The sequence below is a fragment of the Pyxicephalus adspersus genome, chromosome 10, assembly GCF_032062135.1.
Source record: "Pyxicephalus adspersus chromosome 10, UCB_Pads_2.0, whole genome shotgun sequence".
Taxonomy (NCBI): domain Eukaryota; kingdom Metazoa; phylum Chordata; class Amphibia; order Anura; family Pyxicephalidae; genus Pyxicephalus; species Pyxicephalus adspersus.
Window position 1 is genome coordinate 19,918,003 of NC_092867.1, and position 26,477 is coordinate 19,944,479.

The 26,477-nt window shown below is 36.7% G+C and overlaps 1 protein-coding gene across 4 annotated transcripts in view; it reads right to left on the minus strand.

Moving 5' to 3' along the window:
* Window positions 1-310: 310 nt before the first annotated feature.
* SH3PXD2A (SH3 and PX domains 2A) overlaps window positions 311-26,477 on the minus strand; it is a 155,535-nt gene continuing 129,368 nt past the window's right edge. For 2 of the 4 annotated variants that reach the window (XM_072424313.1, XM_072424312.1), the window contains 7 exons: window positions 17,984-18,097; window positions 15,865-15,948; window positions 10,025-10,142; window positions 6,296-6,627; window positions 5,586-5,635; window positions 4,363-4,482; window positions 311-3,626 (listed from right to left, as the gene is read on the minus strand). In XM_072424313.1, the coding sequence (XP_072280414.1) occupies window positions 1,704-3,626; window positions 4,363-4,482; window positions 5,586-5,635; window positions 6,296-6,627; window positions 10,025-10,142; window positions 15,865-15,948; window positions 17,984-18,097 (2,741 nt within the window). In that variant the 3' untranslated portion in view covers window positions 311-1,703. The remainder of the gene's footprint in view (window positions 3,627-4,362; window positions 4,483-5,585; window positions 5,636-6,295; window positions 6,628-10,024; window positions 10,143-15,864; window positions 15,949-17,983; window positions 18,098-26,477) is intronic. The other 2 variants (XM_072424314.1, XM_072424315.1) reach the window with 1 other exon arrangement.

Genomic DNA, 26,477 nt, shown 5'->3' on the forward strand with positions numbered 1-26,477 from the left:
CATGAACTGTATATAGTGTTGGAGAGGTATAACAAATAATCTTTTTGGCTGGAAAACAATTTTTACTTCCCCACCACATGCATTAAACAATTCATTTACCAAACAGAATCCGTCTGCTTGGAGTGTCCTATTGCTGTGGAATGGCATACACAGTAAAAGGGGTATATTCCTATATGTAAAGGTACCCCACAACTACCCTCCACAAATCTCCCAACAATATTTTTTGCATTGTTCTATTTTACCACATTTTCATGTGTTCCTGATAAATCACAAAAAAAACCAAAAAAAAAAAACCAACACACTTAAAATAGTTAAAACATAAGTATATACAACATACAATGTTTGCAGAGCCTGAAATAATAAGGTGGGAGATACTTGGGTTCCTATTATGCATTTGATTTCCCATTGTTTTTTACCAAAGGTATGTAGTGCATACAGCAATTACACGGAATAGGCAAAATTTAAGGAACCACTAAACCTATCTGAATCGGCTTCTAAAATTATTTACATATATGAAGTGATATATATATATAAAGTGACAGAAAACAGGGACGGTAAGACCGAAATAAGTGACAGTTCAGCTTTGAGCTCTGTGGGTATCGAGATTTATTTAAGCCTCTTGGCATCAAAGTCCTTAGATTTGCCATGTATCACTCTTCTTTAATTAACTTCTTTTGGCAAAGGTGAATAAAAAGGGTGCATGCCTCTTACTACACAAAAACTTGTTGCATGTAGAAAACAAAATGTGTTTCATCCCAGTCATGTCATTTCCTTATTTTTAGATTTCATAATTTATGTAAAAAATATATAATTATGGATTTTGTTACTACGTTTTTAACTCTTCAGGCTTAGTGGTTCTTTAAATTGCAGCCATTTTTGAGCTGAAAACATTTAGACAAGCAACTCATCTTTAACTAGTAATATCATGACTATGAAAAAAAAAATTATTGGTCCAGCCCACAAAATGACAGCCTGTGTTAAGAATGGAACATTTCAGTGAATAGGATTAAGTACTCATGTTTAAAATAGCAGGTGCTTTGCTTCACATTGAACATTTTTTGTAAAAATAAAATCCATGACCTTTAAGTAGGTGGAACTAGTGTTACAAATCAAGAAAAAAGGAAAGCTAAGCACCTAAATATGGGTCAACTGTATGTCAAGAGAGCTTACGCTTTAAGCCACTCAGATAAATATATATTTAAAAAAATTGAAAACATGGCATATGAAAACAAAGATCAAATACAAACATTTAATAAAAATGTCTTGCAGTCCTTTTTAAATTACAAAATTCTTTCAGACACTACCTAGTGTCTATATGTTCTTGCTTGGCAAAGAGCACTTTATCCCAAAGACATGCACAAACAAAGTATTCTCCACCTGTAGATGGAGTTAACCAAAAATCTTGAATATTTTTGTGGTATTTTCTTAATGTTCCAAATAACATTGGGAAGGCACACAAACAGACATTATGTCAAAGGCTTGATCAATGAAATCAGATTGTATACCCTGTGTTGTCTAAGCCTCTAAAGGGTTATCTTTCTTTCTGCTTGTTTCATATAAAAATATGGTATCCATCTTAATAACCATCAGGGAGACCTTTTAGCTGGATTTCCACATATACAAATGCACAGTCTTCTTTTTAAATTACGAAAATATCCCAAGAATGTCTTTAGTTTTAAATTATTTTTGAATACGAAGAACTATCAGTTCTTTTTCTCTAAATAGTTTGAAGGCACCCATCCTTTAAACGGCTTTACGCTATCAAGAATATGGCAGTACCACCAGCCATTTGGGTTCTTCTCCAAGACTTCCATGGAAATGCCTTCTTGAAAGCCAACAGTTTCATCATCTCCTTCATAATCAGCAATGGAGATATAAATATCTTTCAGGTTATTGTGGATAAACTGAGATTTCTCAATGGGCTTTGGTCGAACAGTTGACACTGGGATTCCATTTCTTTGTGGAGACCTGACCGGTTGTTCTGACTGTGATGGGTCAGCTTCTGTTTTATCAGCCAGCTTAAGTTTTGACTCATTGGCTTGATTGCGAACAGTGTTAAAGGAAGAATTTCTCCGAACAGACCTCAAATGATCAGTAGCTGAAAGTGATTCATTCCTGCGCAAATGGCAAGAAAGATTGTTTTCCTTTGGGGGTGGGGAAACAAAAACTGACTGAGGTCTTACAGCAATTTGTTTCACACCATTTCTTAACTTTACAACATTGCTTCCTGGTGCTGTAGGTTTCGAGAATCCACCTGGTGGCCTAGAAGGAACTGGAGGTGTTGTTCTCTTGGTCTGGTTAATAGTATTTAGTGCTTGAACTCGTTTTTCTATCTTTTCCAGACTGTTGGATTTGTTTTCATTTTTTTGACATTTGGTGGATTCTGGCTCAGGAATGGAGGTTTCATGTTGCTTATTATCCACTTGTTCTAGGTAATGAGATGGTGCCCAACCTTCTGAATCTTTGAATCTTACAAACCACCACCCACTATCTTGTTTCTCCAGAACTTCCACTTTTGCCCCAGCAGGAAAACTAATTTCGGAATCCATGACTTTTTGATAGCCGCTTGTTGCAGTGTAGACATTTTTGTCATTTTTTTCTTCAGGCTTGTCTTTGTTACCAGAGCATAAAAAGGAGATGGGGGAAGCAGGTGTACTGTCAACTGAGCTTCTCCTTGGTGGGCTTTCAATGTTGTCAGATGCACTTTTTGGTGGACTTTCAGACTCTTCACTTTTTGAACCTTTAAGACCACTTTTTAGCTGTCCAGTTGGTCTCAGCTGCCTTCGCAATGTACTAATATCCATTTTTTCCTGACTTTGGGAATCTGCCTTATTTAGGAAAGGTTTTGGTCTAACAGATGGTTTGGCTTTGGTTGTTGGTAAAATTGCAGGTTTTTGTTCGGGTTCTTTTTTGGTTACAACCTTTGGCACTGAACGTACATTGGCATCTGAAACAGACCTTATTTTTTTATCTTCATTTGTTGAGAAGGATACATTTTTTACCATTTCTTGTTGGGCATTTCTTTCTAGTTTATATTTTAGAAGTGGTGGTCTTGAAGTGGTTGCAGTAGGTGAACTTCTTTGAATCAACATGGAGCTTCTCTGTGAATCAGAATCTCCACTTGACTCCTTATTTGATGCAGAGTCATCTACGTAAGAACGGAATCCTTCATTTTCATAAATGGTTTCTTCCTCATTAGTCACATCTTCATATGACTCCCCAACCTTAAACTTGGGTCTCTGAAGTGACAACACAGGAGAAGGCTTTGAAGGCTGAAACATACTTTCAACAATTTCATCCTCAAAATGTGTTTGTGAAATTGAATCATTTCCAGCAGACTCTACATCAAAACCAAATGCTGGAACATCATATTCTGGTTCTTCATATTTTTGTTTTAAAGGAGAGTCTTTAGAGTCCCCAGTACAGCCAAGACTAGTGGCTGAAACTTCTTCCGTTTCTTTTGGTTTTGTGGGTGGGGCAGGTGGTGGAACTTTGGGTCTTGTCAAAGTGCTAGTCCTTCGACTTAGATTTGGTTTCTTTCTTTTGTCGATATAGGAGGAGGGTGCCCATCCTTCTTTTTCACCAATCTGGACATACCACCAGCCACCAGAATTCTTTTCAATAACCTACAAATAGTCAGGGAAAATAACATCAGGCACTCATAATAATTGATGATAGTTTCCACAAATTGTGTCTTTTGACCAGTTCACCCAAAGGCAAACATAAATTGCAATAGATGGTTTAAGTATTTTAATAGGCATCTGACATGAAAAAAAAAAACATGCAACATTGCTATATTTCTTTAATATAATAAATTCATGACAGTAGGAAAGAAACATCAAACACACTTAATATTAAAACAGGAATCTACTAAATTTGCACCATTTAGAAACTTATGCAAACATTTCTCTATGTTTACATACTATGTCTACTATGTTTACATACTGCTTTTAAGGGTCCATGGGGGTATAATGATGACACTGAACAATAGGTTTACTTCATGTGATGTGTGACACAACAAATAGTCAACATCAAAATCAAGCATATACCCAATAACTATCTTGTATACAGTGTCCTTTGTAAATTCAGTTTTATATAAATAACAATAAGTCCCTGAAAAAGAGCTTATTAAAAAAAAAAATCAGTGACTATGTTTGCACTGCTTTTTCAAACCAGTTTACTGGTGGTGGTTTTATTTTTTTAAAACCTATCAGCAAATACTCTGTATTTTAAAGGAAAGAATGACCTAACTATTCATCTGTCTGTAAGCACTTTGGTTCTGGTATGCGGACACATTTAGGGATCACAAGACCTATTGTAAATAAGGTTATAAAGTACAACACAAAAATAAGAAATGCTTACATCGGCCTTTTGACCTCCATGGAAACTGATCCCATCAGATATACAGGACTGGAACTCTGCAATGGTGTAATATTCCACTTCTACTGATGGTGGTTCAGGTGGTTTCGGCAACTGGAATCCCTGTGGAAAAGAAAGCATCATGATCTATCATACAAAGACATGTCTAGGGCAAGGTATGTACAAAATGTAATTGTTGTCAGTGTGCAGTTATCACTAGTGCATTGTGGCTTACACTACAATCTAACTCTAAAACACCAAATTTGAAATTGTTCACAGCTGTAACCTCTAACCCAGAAAAACCTTTTAAAAAAAGTGATGATAGCACACATGCCCCAAGGGAAACAATAAAAAGAAGAAAGTAACATGAGAGAAGTATATTCACTTAGGATCATGATTTTAGTTGTGAATGTATCAATATGAAGATTGTAATGTTTAGAGTAAATACAGACAGGCATTGGACCTAGTAGCAAAATATCCAAAACCACTGATTGATTTTTGTTCAACCATTGCTTCAAACATTTTAAAGTAAATTATTGGCTGAGCTATGCTTTTTTTTTCAAGCAATGTTTGGGTCAGCAGATAGCAGTATCTAAGGACTGGAAGTGTTGGTATTTCAAAACCTCTCAACATCATAAGGGTTGGGTATCGATGTATTTTTTTTACTAAAGTTTATAGGACCAATATTAATGAAAGACTGCTACCTGAAGAGGTAGAAAGGCTCCTGTCTCCAGCTGCTGATTTAACCCCATTTAAAGCAATTTCATACAACACTTCCAAACAGTAGGTGACACTATGCGTTAAAACACTCTGGATACTTTTAAAGCCCATTCTCTTTCATTAAAATGCCTGATGAATATGGTATTTTAAAATTTAGAATTTACTTCAAGTTAGCCATGCAAACTTGACCTATCAACATTATACCATGCACAAATAATCTTAATTGCACAAAGAGCTGTCATAACACACAGCTCTTTGTGTTTCTTACCAGACTCATACCATCCTAGTTTCATTAAATTTTTTCCAGACTTGTGAAGCAAAGAACAAGCCTTTGCGTTTTTTCCCGTATCACAAATAACGGTGCATTTCAGCCATATCACTTACACTAAACTCTATAATTAGCTTTTGGATTATTAAAATTGCACATTTGAATGTCAATCCCATTTAACTTATTTTTTTGGAAAATTATCTCAATCTGAAATAAAGAAAACAGAGGAATAACCAACCAAGCTAGATTCTCTCCGAGGTGGTGGCTTCATTCTCAGATTTGGAGAACCTGCAAAAGACGAACAGAATGAAATGAGTTCTACTGCCTTGGTGTTGAACTGGTGTGTATAATGAACAGTTTATGCTTTTTGCTCAAAGATACATGACTGGATATTGATTAGACAGGGCATCATGAATATCATATGGTAAAAGCCTCGGTCATGCAATCATTGCACGCGCAACTATACTACACTTTAGGCTATCTGGAAAGATATCCACCTGTACAGCTAAATCTAACCTACGATTATGTTCATGGTAGAGGGTTACCAACAGGACTTCAAGGGAAGCTTTATATATCCTTTATATATCAAAGAACTAAATTATAGCCTATATAGATCACTGATATAAAGATAGAAACTCTTAAGCATTTTAAGACCCGAGTTCACAGCAGAAGCACAGATGCTCTTTTTTCTATTTAGCACAACCAGGCTATGGAACCTGCTCTGTGTTTACATTAGACGTTTGCTAAATCAATGCTAAGAAGGTGGAGCAGGTTAAGATGAGAAACTAGAACAACATGAACTTTAAGAATGACTTGACTCACATTGACTGTAGCTGAAGAGGTTAGTGTGGATGTGCAGAATCAGACAAGTGCAGAAAGCTAGCTTATTATAATAAATTCAAAATAATTTAGGTTTCTTAGCATATATTATATTTTTCTTTTGCATACTTATTTCAGATCGCTGGGGAGCAATCCTCGCCACGGCAGGAGATCCTGGAGTGGTCTTGATGTTTATTTTCTCAGAAGTCATCATGGAGTTTCCATTGGAGTCATTGCAGAGGATTGGCAGACTGATCTCCTTCTTGGTAATGTGATGCTCCTCTCCTTCACTGCACCCCTGGCTATCCTTCTCATTAGGTTTCTTATTAAGGAGGTTGCTGATTTCCATTATATTTCCAATAATCTCCACAGGACCTGCTAAGTTTTTCTTTCTGCACTGCAGATCATCTTTATCCTTTCTCAGATAGGATGCAGGTGCCCATCCCTCTTTACCTTGGTACCTGGAGTATAGAAAACGCAGTTGTATCCATCAAGATAATAACTCAGGACACTATTAGTGAACAATGATTAGTGATGTAAACATATAAGGGACTTTTAGTATGCATTTCTTTCTTTTTTTAAATTTTTTCTTATTTTTTAAGGCGAAACCACAAAGATTGCTGGTTCTGCATAAGGTGAATAAATGTTTTTGGGATCACAAATTTCCCTACTAACTTCTATGTGACCTTATGCCTTGTGAGGAAAGATTCAGCAACAGTCTGATTGGACATAAAAAGCTCTCTACTACAAAGATTTTAAACTGAAATCTAAATGCACTGCAATGTAAAATTACAACTGCACATTACAAAATACCTTAGTCTCAATAAGAGACAAAAACAGATTAGGAAAAAGTTCATATGGGTGAGGAAATCAACATTAATTGAAGCATATTTGCTAAACATACCAACATCATGCATCATTAATTATGTATTTAGATGCAAGTGCTTCATTTTCAGTAACCGGCTGCCAATTCATGCCATTACTTTCCATTTCTATGGCTCGTTTATTATTCTTAGGAATGACCAGACATTAGGAGAGCCTGCAGTTCAGTCAGACCCAGCTCCAAACATCTGCTCTCCTGCTTGGGAATTACTCCAGTGGAATGCAGTGAGAAAGAAACAGGAAGTAAAGATCAACATGTGTAGGAATGTCAGAATGGTATATTTTTAAGGAGGAAATCATTAAAACCATTATTAAGGTGGATACCCACATCATGCTAAAATTAGATTGTTATCATCGTAATATTTAAAATGCATTAGATTATGCATTTCTCCATTTTTTTTTTTTTTAAGCGCCCATTTAAACATAAGCTGAAGTTGATCATACAGACATGGAAAATTCCAGTGCAATAAAAAATAATATTTAGCAGAATCTGCATTGCTGCACTAGTTGCGTGCACCCGTTAGAGAAATGTGGCTGGTACATATAAGCAGAAGGAGGACTGTAACTTGTATATAGTATAGTTTTTTTGTAAGCGATATGTGGTGTGGATTGATGCTCTTACCTTTCTGCACACTGAACAACAATTTTAGTTGGCTTTTTGTGTGCTGTAAAGTTTTTTTCTTTTCTCCATGTATTACTATGTTTTGGACCTAGATAGGTCCACAGTTTTTATTGTTGAGCAACTGTATTATAGATTTCACAAATCTTCTCAAAATCTTACAATTTCTAAAAAATTTTGTCTTATACTTATACTTACTTATACTAAAAAGTGTGAGACATAGGATGATATTTTTTCCCATAGCAATCAAGACTTATTGTGAGATTTCCAGTAAAGTACTGTTTTATGAGGTTTCTATAAAAACACATCGAAGCCAAGAATAAGGCCCGGAAAACTTTTGCTGCTGTCAAGTCAGCTGAGACCCCCTTATCTCCAGCAACCAGGACCCACATAGCACACCATACGTTATGCCCAAAGCACGGGGCATACTGTGTATACCCCTTACACTGGATAGGGGGGGTATGATGATTGAGGATGGCGCTATCAATCTCCCTGACCACCTTTTTCTCGCCATCAACTGCTCCTTTCCAGGCTGTCCCTGCCAGTCACAATGTTTTTTACACACCTGTCCAACCAGGCCTCGGACCCATTTAAAGTTCTCTTTTCCTGCTCATTTCTCTTCCCGCCAACCACCTACTGTATCTAACTGTGATAACTCCCTTCTCGCTTCTTCAACACGCAGTGATGGCTTTTGGGAGTTGCTGGTATGAATATTTGTTAACCTTTAGACCAACTCATAATGAATATTAGCTTCCAACTAGAACACTACACTTGTGATATCAACACAACTATGTGTCTAGTTTTAGTTGTTTTTTTTCAGTGTTTTTATATTGCACACCTAATTTAGTTGTATTGCCATTTAGTATATGCATTAATTATAATAACTGTGGTTATGAGGATTAAAAAGACATGGGCTTGGTATTGGCACAATACGTTTGGAAGAAAATGTATTTTTCATTTTTCTTAAGTGTTATCTTAGGTAGGTGTCCTGTAAGGAAAAGGAAAGACAAGGTATGTGATAGAGAACACATATTTAAAAACCCTTAGTCTAGATCAGAGGTCAGTAAACTTTTTGGGCCACTAGGCCATTTCAGGGGTGGGCAGGAGCGCACTAGGCTGGACTCTCTCTCAAGTCCCCCCTAATGGCTCCACCCCCACCAGGAACGCCACCTAAAGGGAAATCCCTCTTCTCTGCAATGCAAAAGGAGGAGAGGGAAGGTTCCCTATTTTATTTACCTCAGCGGCGAAAGTGTTAACGCCAGCTGTGATAAATAGGAAAGGGAGCCACAACACAGAGGCTTAAAAGACGCATGCGGATCCGGAGCTCCGGCTCTGGTAGTTTATTCCAGCTCCGCCGCGGGTTGCCGGCCGGAATTAGACCTGAACAAACTACGGACTAGGCCATATCTGGCCTAAGGACCGGAGTTTGCCTACCTCTGCTATAGATGCTTATATTTGAAATGTAAATACTAAATGTTTCTAAAGGCTTTAGTTGTAGCACATGCCTGGATTTATGTGTTCAATAATTTTTAAATATACAAACCAGGGTAGGGGAGTTACAGGTCTGATAAACATCTTCATGGATTTGCCAAGTTCATCTCTGAACACACTATGACACTCTTCTATAAACATAGGTATTTTGCTTAACAAACCTTTCAGGTTTCTGCTATGTTTTGTTTCACTAAACTTACCCATATCCCTTGTACAATAGCCAACATTTACAATTTATACAAGCAGAAACTGTAAACCAGGCAAATAGCTGTTGGCGACAGAAAAGAGCCGGGGGCTTGTAAAAGAAAGCAGGAGATAGCATTATACTATGCAAGACTAAGAGAAAATGAAAAATGTATATCTAATCTTTTATCCATCCAAAAAAATAAAAAACGTTTTGTTCTGTTAATATTTACGTTTATAGACAGTTTGATAAACCTGTAAGCCTGTCTTAACTACAGAGCTAACTACAGAGCTATTACCACATAGCTAAAGGAAAGCCATAATGTGCAGCTGATAACTAAAAAATAAAAATGTGTAAACATTTATGACGATGAACATTTAATCAGTGAGGCAGGGGAATATAGAACACAATTTCTTACAGAATTTGCTTACATGGCAAACTAGCTGTCTCCATTGTGTATAAATGACAGAAGTACTTGTTTGTACACATAGAAGAAAACCATATGTAAAAATGAATCCCACCTCAATGAATCCCTCTAACTACTGTCATGAATGTAAGAAAAAGCAGAAAAAGTAATTCCAGCAGCCTCTTGTAAGTGGGGGCATGAGGTACACCAAAATCAATCAGAAACCTTTAACAGAGCACACATTTTTCTCCTGCTTATATTTCAAATTTCACTTACCTTATGTACCACCATCCCTCCAGATTCTTCTGGATAACCTCCACCGTGACACCTTTTTCAAAGCCAATTTCATCTTTCCCTTGGCCGTCATAGGGCTGTATGGTAACATATTTTTCTTCTAAAAGCAACAGAAATTATGTATTAATTGCAGTTTTCACATAAAGGACAGTTTTCTGTTTTTTTTTTTTTTTTGTTACGTTTTATGGTATCTTGACAGAAGAAAGAAGAAAAAATATTTACAGCAGAAATAGGTCTTCGAAAATAACATCAACATACCCCCACTGGCCAACTGAACTAGATACAGCAACTGAATATTTACCACAACCTGACCTAGGAAAGCCATGTATAACCACCATATCATCATCCAATTCTGCTTGTGTTCTTCCAATGTGAAGGCAAGTTAAGTTTTGCAAAGTCTTCATCACTGCAGTTAACATGCAGATAAGTTAATTGTCTCCCCCCCAAAATTGACCTTAGACTGTGGTAATGACATATGACTATGCTAGGGACATTAGATTGTGAGCTCCTTTGAGGGACTGCTAATAAGACTATGGACTTTGTACAACGCTGCGTAATATGTTGGCGCTATGTAAATACTGTATAATAGTAGTAGTAGTAGTAGTAGTAGTAGTGTGCTCAGGCCACAAAATACAAGTAAGCCAATTCAGGGATAGAAAGTATTGAGTTCAAGTTTGAAGTGTAGTCCACAAAGTCTGAGAGTATGAATAAAAAAATAAAGAAAAACATTTTTCTAGTCCTGGAAATGAGATTTTTTTTTAAAGAAAATAGAACACTAAATGTTTTCTTTAATTTTTTACACTTCCTTAAATATTGGCAGCTTATACAGGTAGTCCCCGAATAAAGGATGACTCCTGAATACGAACGGGGCTCCCCTGCTCGTTGGTGTGCAGGACTTGCAGAAGAAGTGTTTTAGTTGTAACTCCAAGACATACTTGCATATCAAAACACAGCTTTCTCCAGAAGTTAATGAATGTCTAGGCTCCATAAAATTTTTACTTTGTTTTGCTTTGGTTAACCCAGAAAAAAGTTTGCTCTTGCCTGAGTAGTAAGTACCTGATTTTATGAAGTGGAATCTGTGAAGACTTCCAGTGATGTCAGCAGCTTGGCTCAAAAAAAAAAAAAAGCCCCAGCCCTACACATGTTGTGTGGCATGGTAGTGCAATCAACATCTAGCAGCAGTGTACAGAAACAAGGAAATAGCTGGACTTGGAATGTGGGTGATCTTAAAGACTGAGCTGTTCTGCAATCTCTTGCGACTCTTTAATGACCAAGACAAACTCTGCAGTTGTTTCTTTTTGCATATCAAAGCACAGCTTGCTCCAGAAGGTAATGAATGTCTAGGCCCACATTGGATTAACTCACTGAGGATTTTATACAGTAGCTGACACCACGCTGCCTAATAATATATTGAGATAAACATTTGTTCTAATTGCATTTATTAAAATACTGTACCTGTTCCGACTTGCATACAAATTCAACTTAAGAACAAACCTTCAGTCCCTATCTCGTATGTAACCTGGGGACTATCTGTAGTAGGAAGCAGTTTACTATTAAAGGACATGAAAAAACACAAGATTTCTAATGCTGTACCACAATACAGCTACACAAGCTACTCCATAGTAACCCTATTGTAGGACCTTGCTAATATAATATACATAGCAAGAGATATACTTCCTCTCTACATTTACATGCTATGTGCTTCACTGCCTCTTGGTCTCAAGTCAACCGAATAACTTGAAATTAATTCTTTAAAAGCACAAAATAAATTTCTACAAATATTCTAACCAAGATCCTGTTTCACAATCACACTATTTTAAAATGTTTACAAAGCACAAATGTAAGCAGCTGGTATTTATTCAAGTATTAACTAAATCATGAAAAGGAAAGAGTGCAGATCGTGCTTTGTTAAGAATACAGACTGTTGGTGACAAGCACTGAGAACAATGCAATGGAACGCTTCCAATAACAAACCACTGCTGCAGACATTTCAAGTAAATCACCCAATGTAGGGCAGAGAGGCAGATGTGCTCACGGTTTTAGGACTGGCTATTAGACTATTTTTGTTTTTTACTCACTATAAATATGTATTGGTAAACTATTCTAAATTTACTTAACATTGTTTTATAATTTTGTAGAAAATCATGTAGGTTAAACAAAAAAGCTTACCGAAAATGTTTAAGAAAACTTTGAGGGTTTTACTCTCTTGCCTTTTGGCAATCCAGTATTGGACAAATCCATCTTAAAGGGTTCGAAGGGTATAGAAAATGGCTAAATTCATAGCTGTAAATTCGTTACTAAACGCAGATACTACAAGAGTTTTATTTTTTTACATTGCTACCAAAGCAATATTTTGTGATTGGTTTAAAAATTGTGACTGGATAGCAAAGGATAGCAGATTACTGATAGTATTACCTGGTGCTAGCCTCTTCTAATCAGGATGCTTTATTTGTTAGGATCACTGTAAAATGTTTTGCAGTAAACCCTGACTGATATATAGTACCTACTTCCTACCCCTCTACCATGTCTGCATGCTGATGTACAGAGGATTACTTGAGACAAGTGCACAGACTGAAATACTATACACTGCTATCATCAAATCACCTTTTCATTTTGGAGCCCCCTTCCCCAAACAAATTTTGCTTCAAAATCAGTAGATGGAAACAGCAACACAGATTTCAAAGGCAGATGCTGTATTCCAAAGTGCATTGGATACCAATGCACAACAGCTTGTGCTAATGTGTCATGCCACATGTTGCTGCGTCTGTGCCCAAAACAGACATGCGTTTTTGTGCATTTCAATTGCGCTCAATAGAAAACCCATCAGGTTAAAATAAAAGTATATTTTAGTCTTAAAGGAAACTCTACAAACAAAAAATATTCTGGTAGTTATTTGGTGAATGTTTGTCAAGTGCCTGGATGTCTTCTGGTCAGTTTTTACAAAGTTTTATATGAACAAACTCACCAGGTATATACTCATTAAGCATATTTTACTTTTTGCCTGTATGCTTTGAGAAAGATGTTTTTGGAGAGCTTTCTATCTATCAGCAAAGCAAGGGCAAGGGAAATAAACAATGAAGTCTTATAAAAACACACAATGTGGTCCAAATCATTAGAAAACACTTACGCTCCTAAAAAAATGGTCCCAAAATTGTATACTTAAATTGTCTGTCTGCAGTTTTTATAGTGTAATTGTGACAAGAATAAAGCAAGGAGACTTTGTGTCAAGATGATATCAGGAAAACTGTATAGTCAATATATTATCTATCTCCCAAATGTCCCTTGTTGAAAGGGAGTGTCCCATTTTAGAACCTGATCCTTCTTTTTTTCTTTAAAAAGTGGTAAATTATTGTTCAAATACATAGACAGCCGATAAAAATGAATTATCAAACAACTATAAGTGGTATACTACACTTAACCTTTTATCAAACAGCTAAATGATTGCATTTGTCATTTTGAAAAGTCAGTTTAAAGGAAAATTAGTAAAGAAAACAGTGAGCATGTTCATTCTTCACTGTCCAAATTATTGGTGACATGATAAGGGTATTCTTTCTCTATGTATGGGATCTTATTAAATCCCGCCAAAACTGGAGAAGATAGACTATCATGCGAAAACCCGGGTCTGGTCCAAGATTGAAACATATTTTTGGGAAATCTGTTCAAGGTTTGCTGGATCATCCAAGGTTCTCCAATGATAGTCAGTCTTGGAGAACTTCAATAAATCAGATCCACTATGTGCTGACATGTGTGTCCCTCTCATCTCACATCATTGGAATGTACTGTACTACTGTGTTTTTATGGTAGCAGATTAGACAACTGGGAAAGTAAATTTTACTTTAGCTAAGTCATGGGAGTAAATTGAGGGCAAAAATACAAAATTTAGGACACAAGTCAAGAAAATGAAATGTAATATTCCAATCAAGTGAATTATAGGTCTTTCAGTAATAGATTGGATATAAAAGAGATCTGGGCTATATCAGTCAATAAAGATAATATGAACACTTCTCATATTATGTGTTAAATTCCACAGCTTGTTTAATGGAAAGATTGCTATCAGCAAACATTAATTTTGTTATGAATGCATATGGTATCATTTGTAAAAACAAAAATTGGCTCAAAGAAACATTATTGCTATAGACCTGCTTAGCTTTGGCCAAATTATGCATTTTATATACATTCCATTCCACATACATGCATGTACCATTACTAATTGGGATACATGCCACAGCTAACCAACGTATATACACAAAATGTACATAAATCTGTGTGCATTTATTCAGAGTAGTCTGGCATGCAAGAACATTTTTCCTAAACAGTAAGATGCTGAATACTATAAAAAATAAATTCAATCCCATAAATGCATTAACTAAAAACTGTCTTTTTCCAGACCGCAGCAATATTTTCTTCTCAAATAGTTTCCCTCAGTCAGCATTCTCCCCCAGAGTTTTTACATCTCCCTACCATGATGTTTTACATTGAGAGAAAAAAACATTCTCTTCTCCAGAGGGAGCTGGGTTATACACAACTGGAAGCTGTGGTTTCAGGAACATTTCTAGTCCTCTGCTAGGCAAAACAAAGCAAAGCAAGGAATTGTTAATCAGGAAGCTGTGTGTATGCTATGACTATGGATGTGGGTGCAAAGGACAATCTCTGCGCAATTAACCAAAGCCAGTATTTTACTATCAGTGCACCACAGGCTTTACAAAAAGCACAGGGCTATGAATTATATACAAATGCACAAGCAATTTGAAATCCGCTTTCAAAAAATAAATAAGTAAAAATAATGTTATGCAGCAAATTAATAATCTCCGTACCATATTAGCCGTGGTAAAATGAGACATATGTATTCAGTGATTTTCTTCTACACAGCATGAATTGTACAACAAGTCTTAATTATTTTAGTATCATACTCTGAAAATGAAACAAGATTATAGTTTTACAAAAATGGATTCCTTAATATGGTATAAATCCACCAGATTGCTTTATCCCTTTCTAACTCGATACAAATATTAAAACATGGTTAGGTCTTCAAAAGGGCAGTTATTGGATAAGTTTATTTTATATATGCTTTTCTTACAAATATGTTTGAGATGTGTGCCATAATACCTTTTTATTTAAGCCCACAATATACTATACATTTTTTTTTAAATAAAAATAAACTGATAAACACACAAAAGCATAAATGTATTTGTTCTATGGATTTGTTTCCAGCACCAGTTTCCACACAGTCTCTGAAATGTATGAACACAGCTTTATACAAAATCAATTATGAGATTTGTCATGACCTACCATCAATGACTGTCAGAAGCAGAATTAGCCCATGAACCACTTAGTCTCATTTAACAGGAATGATTGCCAATAATATTAAACATATAGTGATCATGGAGGATCTGAATTTGTACTTGTAACTGTTGCAGGAATCAGTGGATGCAGACAGTAGATAGTAGGTAAATCCAAAAAGGTTGAAAGTGTACCGTGGCTGTCAGCATCATTACAGCAGATCACAGTGTATATGGAGTAGTCCATAGCAGAAAAAGGAGCATAGAAGAAAGCACAGTGAAATCTGGAGCTCAGAGGCATGCTGGATTCTCGACACAGCATATTGCGAAGGTTAACCATTAGATTAAATCTTCTGCAATAGGTAAGCGGTAAAACAGCAAATTGTATAATATAGTATCGTGTGAGCAAGCTAGAAAGAATTGAAAAAAAAATGCAAAATGTTTCTGAAATCCCACACCATAAAACTGCTTTGGAAGCGTTATCTGGGTTAAGCAACAGCTTTATTATTCTAAGTGAAATGTGTTAATGATGCAGTTATTCACCTCGGCTCTGTTGCCTGTTGACTATGCCTCCCAGCGTCCAACGCCGGTCCAAGCGTCGTAGGTGAGCCTTGCGTCTCTTAGTTACTAACGAAGAAGATGAATGGAAATATGAGGGGACAAACATAAAATAGAAGTATGCAAATCATAAAAAAAACCATGATACATTACATGAAATAATGGTAAATATGTCATTATTAGTGAGAAGTTAAAACATAAGAATTGTATTTTCACACAAGTTATGGGATGATGAACAAATGGATCAAGTTGAATGGATATCCTGGTTATACAAAAAGAACATTCCAAACATTTTTGGCAAGAGCACATGTGTTTTTCAAAAATACATGGCCTGAGATGGTATATGAGTGACAATACATTTATTCTCATCATGGGTTTATATATAAAACATCATGCATGAAATAAAGTAATAAAATTAGACCACATTTAAAGAGGAAAAAGTTTGGGATGTATGAACAAGAAAATGTGCCTCCGAATTTCTGCTGATCTTAAAATCTCACACCCATAAGGTAATATTGGGGATCAACATTTGTATCTGTATCAAAGGATGTGAAAAGGCCAAATTTTTGACATGCCAGGAATATTTAGCATAAAGTCTAATGGTGCCCCACATCTAAGGATTAAGAAACTGCAATACATATTTTATATAAATATATTGCAGTTGAATACACTTGCATTATAGAAGAAGAAACATAAATCATGTTTCTGACTGTGTTCAATGTTTAGATGGTAAAACAGTATATTTTACCTAAAAGCATGTTAGTAAGCCCTCCTTACCCCGTATGCTTTAAGATTTTAAAAAATAGCTAAAGTAACAAAAACACAACAAGGGTAAATACTCATTTAGGTCGAACGCGGTTGTAACCAGCAAATTTGCTCACTATACTGAACTAAAAGGAGGATGCAAAGGGCCCATAACCTGGAAGTCATATGGAGAGAGCAGCCGTGCAAACTAAAGAAGCAAGCAATAGGTTAGGTAAACTGGATGTGTATATCCTCCACACACCTAAAAAACAATACTTTGCTAATGTAGCTTTTGCAAGTTCATTCATACAGGAAAGGAAGTTTCATAAAACAAGTCTTTGATTGCAGCAAAATATTGATGGTATCCTGTCAATTCATCATACAGTTGGGTTTCTTTTAGACGGAGTTGTACAGTTGTAGTGTAAGATATGCATCTATGTACTTACAGCTAGTCCCCCTCTGCAGTACATAAATATAGAAGAACAGTCTACCCACAACTATTACTTCACTGGATACTCAGGCATGACCCAAAATGTAGGGTTTCTTTTGTACCTTTGTTTGTAAAACAAAGGCAAGTGGTTTTGTTTTTGCTATTACATATACATAAAAAACTGTAGTATACCATTTTGTAACATAATTTAAGTGTACAGAAACTGGATGGAGTCATAGTTGGAACACTATTTAGGTCCCCAAGAGATAAAAGCGAAAAATGGGTGACTAAAATCAGCTGACTCCATCAAACAAGGTAGAAAGAGCGTTGGACAAAAACACAGGTAAAAAAACATTGAAAAAATCGTAATGCAAGCAACAAGTATCAAGATATGATGACTTTAATAGTTCCCGTATGTCAACTTTGGACTCCCAGCAACTTTAGGGTGATCACAGACTCCAGAAGTGAGCAAAATCCACCCACCACCTGCCATTCTCCATTCTGATACCTGCCAGGCACCCCAGAGGGACAGGTAAGCCTAGAAAAGCATCTCAGGGAAAGGTTGTTGGGGGGTATCACCTTTTTAAGCCCATAGATGTGATCCACCAATGTACATATCTGTTAAGAAGCAGACAGTCTGGTGTACAAATGTAAACAAACTTCCAGTTAGGAGCAAGTGCTGCCAGAGAAGTAAGGGATGCGTCCTTGGCAATGGAATATAAACAGAAATTAATAATTTTTGTGTACAATTAATTAACAAGTTTAGAGTAAAAAAACAAAAACAAAAAAACATTCCTAGTAAAAAAAAAAAAAAAAACTACAAAAGTAGAATGTATGACCTCCAGTTCCTAAAAATTGTGCAACTTTACTTAGAGCCCTGTAGTGTTTACCTTTTAAATGAATGACTACCAATTTTAAATGTATACTTACCATCACCAGATTTAGATGTGTTTATTTCAGAATCATCTTTGGACCCACTCTGGGAATCTAAATAGGTGGCAGGGACCCAGCCTTGCTCTTCTGCTGTGCTGACAAACCACCAGCCTGACAAAAAGAGAAAAATAGGTGCTGTGAGAATTGTGATATACAGTTGCCATGTTGTACCATGATTGTTGCATTGTGGCTAATTAATTTGTGTGGTTTAGGGGAGATATTACACAAGACAAACAGAAAAATTGGTGAGATCAAAGCATATTGCAAACAAAAAGGAAATTGTACTGTGGACCCCCTGGAAGCTATGTTGGCACTCATGCAAGAGATGAGGGGCATGCCCCAGGTGCTCAACGTTAGTAAGGTCCATAATCCTGCAGACAAAGCAGACACAGTTGTTGCAAATCATTGACTAAGAAAGAACTAAACCTTGTGGGTGAGTGTAACAGCCAGGTAACTAACAAAAGGAAGTCATGGCAGTTCCAAACTTTCTTTTAAGGAAAATTAACCTAAAGCTGCATTCTAAGCCAATAATAGACACACGTTAAAGCCATATTGACGGATACATCATTCATTTTTCACTTTATGATTAATCCTCACAGGAAGATAAAACGTGCCGAAGTTGATCTCTGTGAGCAATAAAGCCTGGTTGAATAGCAGATGTATGTTGTGTGGTTTTGGACTTTTTTTTTTTTTTTTTTGGTGTACCATTTTTTTGTTAAGTATCTGAATTTAACTTCCTATCAGCCTCTTCAAGCAAGCCATTTGGAAGAGGGAGTTTAAGTGGAAAAAGATGAATCAGCACAAGTTTGAATACTGGTCCTCACTGTGTTGCAGTGCAAGTAGCATGCTGACAGGGAGCAGAAGGAAAAGCGTATTAGTTGCCTGCCTTGTATTTCACAGTCACATGGTGGGGGGTGAAAAAGAGGCCGGTAAGTGAAAGTGCTGCAGTAAAAGATCAGGTGCCCTCTGTTGCCAGACAAGGCTGTGTTGTGTGGCAGGACTGGTAATGTCTTACGGATTGACAGAAATATGAATAATTTGAAAGATAAAGCAGCTTTCTTTATTTATTTCACCTGTGTATTTAGTGGCTTCTCTGCAATTCAGATTTAAGCTTGGGGGCTCTTACCCACAACCAAATTAAGACATTTAAAAGCTTAGTGCAGCGTCTAAATGTGCTGTTTCATTGTTTATCTCTGTAATAAATGTATTTGCTTCACTCATCCAAAAGCACATTGGAAACAGTTATTTGTCTGAATTAAGTTATTGAAAACAGATCTGCTTTTCTGGTTCTTGTTTTTAAAAATCAAACTATTAACAAACTGCTCAACATTTGTATATAATTAAAAATTGGGGAAAAAAACACAAATGACATTCAGCTGACTCTATTAACATGGACTTTTTACTTCCCGATACATAAACTGATGCAATGAAGAGCTGTTAACGATTATTTTGACCAAAATCTGTTATTCAGACTTGACAGAGGACAAAGTAAAGTAGGCTCTTCCTGAAAAACAGCTCTGTTTACTAAATTCTGCTATAGCAGACAACTATTGCAGTAAGAATGTGGTTTCTGTCTCTAACACAAAAGGTGGCTCTGGGCTGAACAGATACTTTAAAGCAGCGGTCACCAACCGGAGAAAATTTTGGTGCCCCGCAGCTCTGGCCGCTGCACTCCCCAGCGTGTGGGTAGGGTTCAGGCATCATGGCGTCACTCCGGGGGAAGTTTCTTCCCCTTTGAGTGACCCACGGCTCTCTGTGCATGTGCGGTCCGGATTCGGTAGATTTAGGGGTCCGAAAGGTTGGTGACTATTGCTTTAAAGTGACCAGTGCCATTCTTCTTGCTATCCTACCTAAAAGTTCCTGGGCATGGAGGCTCCTTGTTGTTCTTTCTCATACTGGGAATCCCTGGATAGCCACTACTTAAATAAACTTCTTCAAAATCAGAATCCAAATTGCTTTTGTGCAAAAACCTTGTCTAGATACAATGACATCACCTCTCCTTTCCCAATGTTAAAATAATTTTTATCCTATAAAATGGATGATGCCACTGTATCAGATCAGATTTTCACTACACAGGAAATGCAACAAAGATGTAACATAAGAGAGGGGGCAATAGGAGAAAACGTCTATGTAACCTTCTGTCAGATGTATTATCAGGATTGGCATGGAAAAGTATAGGATACCCTATCTGCGGTATTTGGCTTCAATAATGTACCGGTACATATTCATATACACATTACTGAAATATACATACCCTAACTACTTTCATTCCTTACAGTTTGCATCAGAGTACAGTGTGCCAAATTATAATTATGCCTCATACAAGGCAACTTGTGTGCTTACTTTCACTGTCAGCTGAGGTTTCATTACATTCCAGTGATCTAAGGCGTTTACAATTCAGTATGCTGTACTAACAGTAGAGCTAAGTGAGCCAAAATGATGAAATCATACGAGTTATGCTCTAGTACGGACACAGTACAGTACAGGCCTAGCATATCCAGAGCCTTTTTAATGAGGCACAAGGGACCATGTAGTGAGGCTTTTTAGTATGACGTAAATGTTTAGTCCCCCCAGCCCTCTGCTTCTCTCCAATACTGGCAAAATCATTGTAAAACTTTTCTACACTTTATAAGTAAATTTGATAATTATTGATTTCCATTTTTAAAAACAAGCTATTCCAATTAAAATAAAAAATAAAGTTTTTTATTACAGAGAAGATATACAATGCATGGGAGGTACATTATCCCACACTGACCAATCAAGAAAGCTCAAAAACAAAATAGCATCTGGAGGAAGCTGGAGGGAAGATGGAGGCAGTGACGGAGGCCTATAAACATTACATCAGGTACTTGCATACTTCATTTGAGCTTACTGGTGCCCATAGACATATGACAACAGTTTCCTAAACCAAATATTTTAGGTAACCATCTATTTTCTTTCGTTACCTACATGTGCTACCAGGTGAGGCTCAACTAGAGGAATAGAGGTCAGGCAGATTAGAAAAATGTTGGTTTCATCATTCATCATCCTCAATGTTGGCATCATAAATTGGCACCTGTGGAGCTGCAATGCACCTTCTTAGTCTTTTTACCAGCCCAAATATAAAAAGCGTACAGTTATACGTAGAAAACCAAGACACAATCTAATGTTATTTCAGATAAATTATTCCACTACTATTTCACAGTTATTTGGGTTGAATTGATCAAATGTAAACTTAAGCTATAGAATATACTTTTAATCGTAGGGTAAAACTACAGAGGGGTGCTTTCAGATCTGAAGATATACATTATGGTTATAGGTTAAGTCTAGACAACAAAAACAACTATATTTGCCCAGGATTCCTCTTTTATGTGAGGTATATTTGCCCAAGATTCCTCTCCTGTGTGAAGTAACAGGTGGAAGACTCTCCCCTGTGAGATAATTATTGAAGAAGCACTGAGGGTGGGGATATAACAGAGCCAGGAGCTCAGTCAGTAGCTTAACTTGGAGAGACACAGACAGGGGTCTGAGCGGGCTCAGCTTGGCTTGGAGAGACTCAGGCAGCTGAGAGTCTCAGAAAGTCAGTCTGGATGAGTGAGCTGTAAAGAGAGCAGAAGGTTGCTGAAAGCTTTGTTTGGAGCTGACAGGAAGAAGCCCTCCAGCTGATAGACAGGAACATCAGATGCATAGTAAGTGCCGGACAGGCGAGGTTTTCTTTTGCTATTTTTGTTATTTTATCTGCAACCTTCAAATAAACCTGACTAGTCAGCTTAACACATTTACCTCAGTGTGTGATCTGAATTGGATGAATCAGACAAGTGTCCTTTGACCCCAGCAAAGGCGATCCTGAGCATAACCCCTCACAATATATAAAAAATTATTTTACTGACAGAGCTGCTTAGATCTCCTTGCACTTTTGTATTAATGTTTAATGAGTGGCTTCTATATATAAAAATCAAGAATCTCATAATTCAGAAAATCTGTATATTTTAATGCATGACCCCTCTCCTAATTTTAATATTAGGGGCCATTTTGACTCGTTTAGTGTCCATCCCACCATTTACAGCTAAGGAATGCTGAGAAAGATGAGTGGCCACATATGGATCCCATTTGACTTCTTTCTGTGTGCCTGCTAGGGCCAAAGGGACTCCATAAATAGCATGTGTTTTTTCCGCAGTAAGAGTTTATATTTCTGGGATTGTGTTATGTGGTCATTTTGGATTCATGCAGAGCTCAGTGGGATTCTTCACTGCAATGCAAACACAATAAAAACTTATGTGAAAGTCACACACTTTTGTGTAACAGTTCTTGCCCCTAAATTGTACACAAGGGAATTCATAAAAGTATAGTTTCAAAAAAATGTGTGCAACAAATTGTACAGATTATTGCTGTGGTTGCATTGCATGTAATTATTTTGCTAGATATCTCCATTTATATGAACAGATATTGGGGAAAAAAAGGATGTAAATTATGTGTGAAATGTATTGGTCAAAAGAAAAAAAAAAGATCTATGGTACAAAATCTAATACTGGGCATATCACAGAAAGACATCAGTATGGCTTGGAGGTGATGTGTTTTTCCAATATTTATTCTTAACATCTATGATGCTGTTGGACTGGAAAGTGGAAACACAGACCGCATACCTGGATATATCCTACATCATAAATCTTAAACCTGGAAGCAAGAGGCAAATTGGATAGTCCCCGTGCACCCAGGAGAATCCAAGACAGCTTATAGATTTAGCACTTGATAACTTCAATATTAAAAAAAAAAAAGAAAAAAAGTGGGTTACACTTGGTGCCAACACATATCTCAAAGCCGACAGATATAAAATACAAGCTATTGCAATAAATAAACTCTCCAACTCTTTCTACCGGTATGTAAAAGAACAAACAAAAAAATAGAATTTAAGCAAGCAACATGTTTTTTCTTTTTCAATATTGAGCATACTAGATAAAGTTTACTAAAATAAAATAAAAAAGTGTAATATAAATCTTTATATATCTTCAAATATATGCAGAGTGCAGTGACCCATGGAACCAAAAACCAGAACCATGGTTACATAAATACTAGTCTTAGTAGTGGTGTGAAAGCAAATAAACTAGAGACTTCAGTTTAGAATATTTGGGGAATTTAGATTCAAATGATAAAATTGAATTATCAATATTTATTTTTATAAAATAAAAAGCCCTATTCTCCTCATTAAACAGAACAATGCTATGTAAACAGCGCTCTTTTGTACATCTAACACTGGAAACAATCACAATGGATTGCAACAGTAATTTGACATACAGTTAGGTCCATAAATGATTGGACAGAGACAACTTTTTTTCTAATTTTGGTTCTCCCTCCCAGCAAAGTCAGGAGGAGGACCCCGCCCGCTGGACACAACTCTGTGGGCGGGTCCTGGCATTATTACGTCAAAGTTTCTTCCCCTTTGAGTGACACAGGACTCCGGGCCGCGCATGTGCAGATTTAGTGGTCAGCGAGCTCTAAATGGTTAGGGACCACTGCTTTAAGGTATCCAGGATAATAATGTCTAATTTTTCTAGAGAAAGAGAATGCAAGAAGCAGAAAGGTGGCACAGGCAGACTCTGGAAAACTCAGAAGTTATTGAAGCTCAGTGGTGATTGGGACAGATTCTATAACTGGTCTGATTAAGGATGATCAAGCCCCCTTGCTGACATCACCACATGCAATTCAAAACCAGCAGTAAATGCTAGAGAGCTACAAATAATGAAATAATTTCTTTTCTCTTATCTCTCCAGATTAAAAAGCATTAGAGTGTTACTATAGAGGGGTGGCTAGCAAAAATGTTTTTTATGAAGATGAACTTACCTGTAGAAAGCATGATTAAATTAGGAAAGGGTACCATCCGTTTATTTTATTAAATGAGCTACAACACTATAATCTGGATGAGGTTTTGTAGTACACTAACAAAGATTGTCCAACCAAGATTGAAATTACCCACTACAGCTGAAAAACAGCTGTGCTCAAGTCTCCTAAAAGTAAGGAATCCAAGGCCAAGACTTGAAACAATCACTCAAACCAGACTGTGCCCAGCCCTGCAATAGACCTCAGTGCCTGGTCCTGAAAACTATTCTCTCTGCTGAATCCATAAAATAAAGTTCTGTGCTATAGGATTTCCTAGAATTCTGATACAAAATGCAAGATAAAGTATTCCAATTCAAATCCAGCCATGGCATCTCTTAGTATTTTCCTAGAGATGAGTTGGCGGGTTAGTGACCATTTGAAACTTCTGTTAACTTTACACGATTATTTTATGGAAAGAAGACTTAATAAGCCTGGCTCGTGCTGGGGGGAACTCAGCACTATGCCGAAGACTCTCAAAAAGGGGCCAGCCTTAAAAACATTCCCAAAACTCTCAAGTATCACCGTTTTATTTGTAGTACCTTGTCTGATAGTGATTATGGCAGCTTACTTGCTGCCAAAAATGACTGGAACCGCTTATTTTCTGTACGGCTAAGGGAAAACTCCTGCCTCAGCATGCTAATAATACTGTCCTCATTTGACACAACACGCGCTATATATTATTATTCCCCCTTGCTGGTTTTCTCTAAATTCTTTATTTTTTTCCACAGCCCAAAAAATATTAAATGCAGACAGCAGATTTAGAATATGGAATAACAGGCAAACTCCCCTTCGTAGAAAGGTAGACAACTGCTTGGAGAGAAACAGACTCTAGTAGAGGAGTTTCACACCAGCATTTTTTTTCACTCACACTGTAACTCTATACAGCAATTTGCAACTATGGCTGTACCCACACGTAAGTAATAAGGTATATTGTACATGTACAGTTCTCCGGCTGCTAGGGAAACACTATTGGCTTTGTGGTTTCTCCCAGGTAATACCAATAGCTTTGCTTAGTCTGGGAAAATTAGAAAATACTCCAAAAAGTAGATACCATGTTTAGTAAGTGCCCAATTCACATTCCCACAGGAAATCCTAAAAAAAACATGGCAGCACCTTTGCACTTCATACTAAGGGTACTGAATCATAGTGAGTATTTCCTAAGGTATATTGGATAGCTTCTAAAAGACAAAGCCATTAACCACAACTATAAATCTGCTTAAATGGTAGCCTATAATTTGTGCCCATTCTGCCACAGCCCTACCATTTAGCAGGACCAATCACCAAATTGGACAAAATAATATTTATCATAAAGGCTACTGTTTGAATGTTCATTTATAGGTATGGATAATGTTTTACAGGAAGTGGAAATGGTTCTATACTCCATTGTGTAAGAGGGAACACATATGTTCAATTAGTCATGACAAAGTTGTAGTGAAAAATAAAATAGCTATACAATGCAAAGACAGGCATTAAGGAACTGACGTTTAGATACAGGCTTATTTGAAGCTAAACTGCAGGCAAATACAAATACAAGTTGACCATTATACCTGCCAAAAGGATTAAGGGTTTTCCAGTGTATTCCATCTTGAGATTTGTAAAGCTCTGCCCTACAGTCGTTATCAGAAAGACAGACTGTCACTACTACTTACAATCACTTTCCTTAGGCGTTCGAATGAAATGAATGAGCAGCAAATAATGATCTTGTGTCTTTGCTCTCTCTTTCCAGTTGAATGCTTCTTGAACTGACACACAATTTACTGTCTCATTGTTCAGCTTCTCCCTCCTCTTCTTAAAGCTCTGCTGTACTGTAAGAGGCTGCTACTAAATCATTGCTGAATACCTAAAGTGCAAGTGTTTATAAAAAAGTTTTTAATAATGTAGTATTTATTACGGAGCTGCATTGATTTGTCTATTTAAAAGCTGCCCAACAGAAACCAATTATATGTCAGGATTACATCAAGATTGGTCTCCTTTTCAGGTATCGGTGTATCAGCTGGATAACAAAGCTGTCAATCATTTCTGCTGCTGGCAGGGCCCAAACAGTTGTGATATGTGATATCACAACTCTGTGATATGGTCTCATATCTTTTAATTGTATTAATCAGATAAAACAATAGGGAATAAAAAAATACCTAAATATCTATATACCATTGTAACAGATTTTTAATATATTCATTTAACATTTAGATGCCTTCAAGAAACAGAGCTTTGAACATCAACATACGTAGCATCACCCCTGAGGAAGCCTAGATTGGGTGAAACGTGTCGGCTTAACAAAGCTGCGTCAGAAATACGTATATGTTATATGTTCTATGCATTATAAAATAGTTGGTCTCAGTCTAGCATAGGAGGTAAATGACCTCTAGATAGGAGGAAATACTCCTCTAATTTTTACTGTGGATGTTTACATTGTTTGTTGTTTCACATTTATGAGAATGTACTATTGATTTTTGCTGAATACACTAAAAATTGTTGCCAAAGAAAACCCTGTCTTTGAACTACATTCATTTCAATACAACAAATTTCCAGGGTTGGCGAAAAAATGTAATTTTCCTGTCTGGAATTTCTCTATAAATTCCCAATCTCGTTCCATACACTGGTCCCCAATAAAGAAATTATTGTGGGCCTTTCTGTCTGC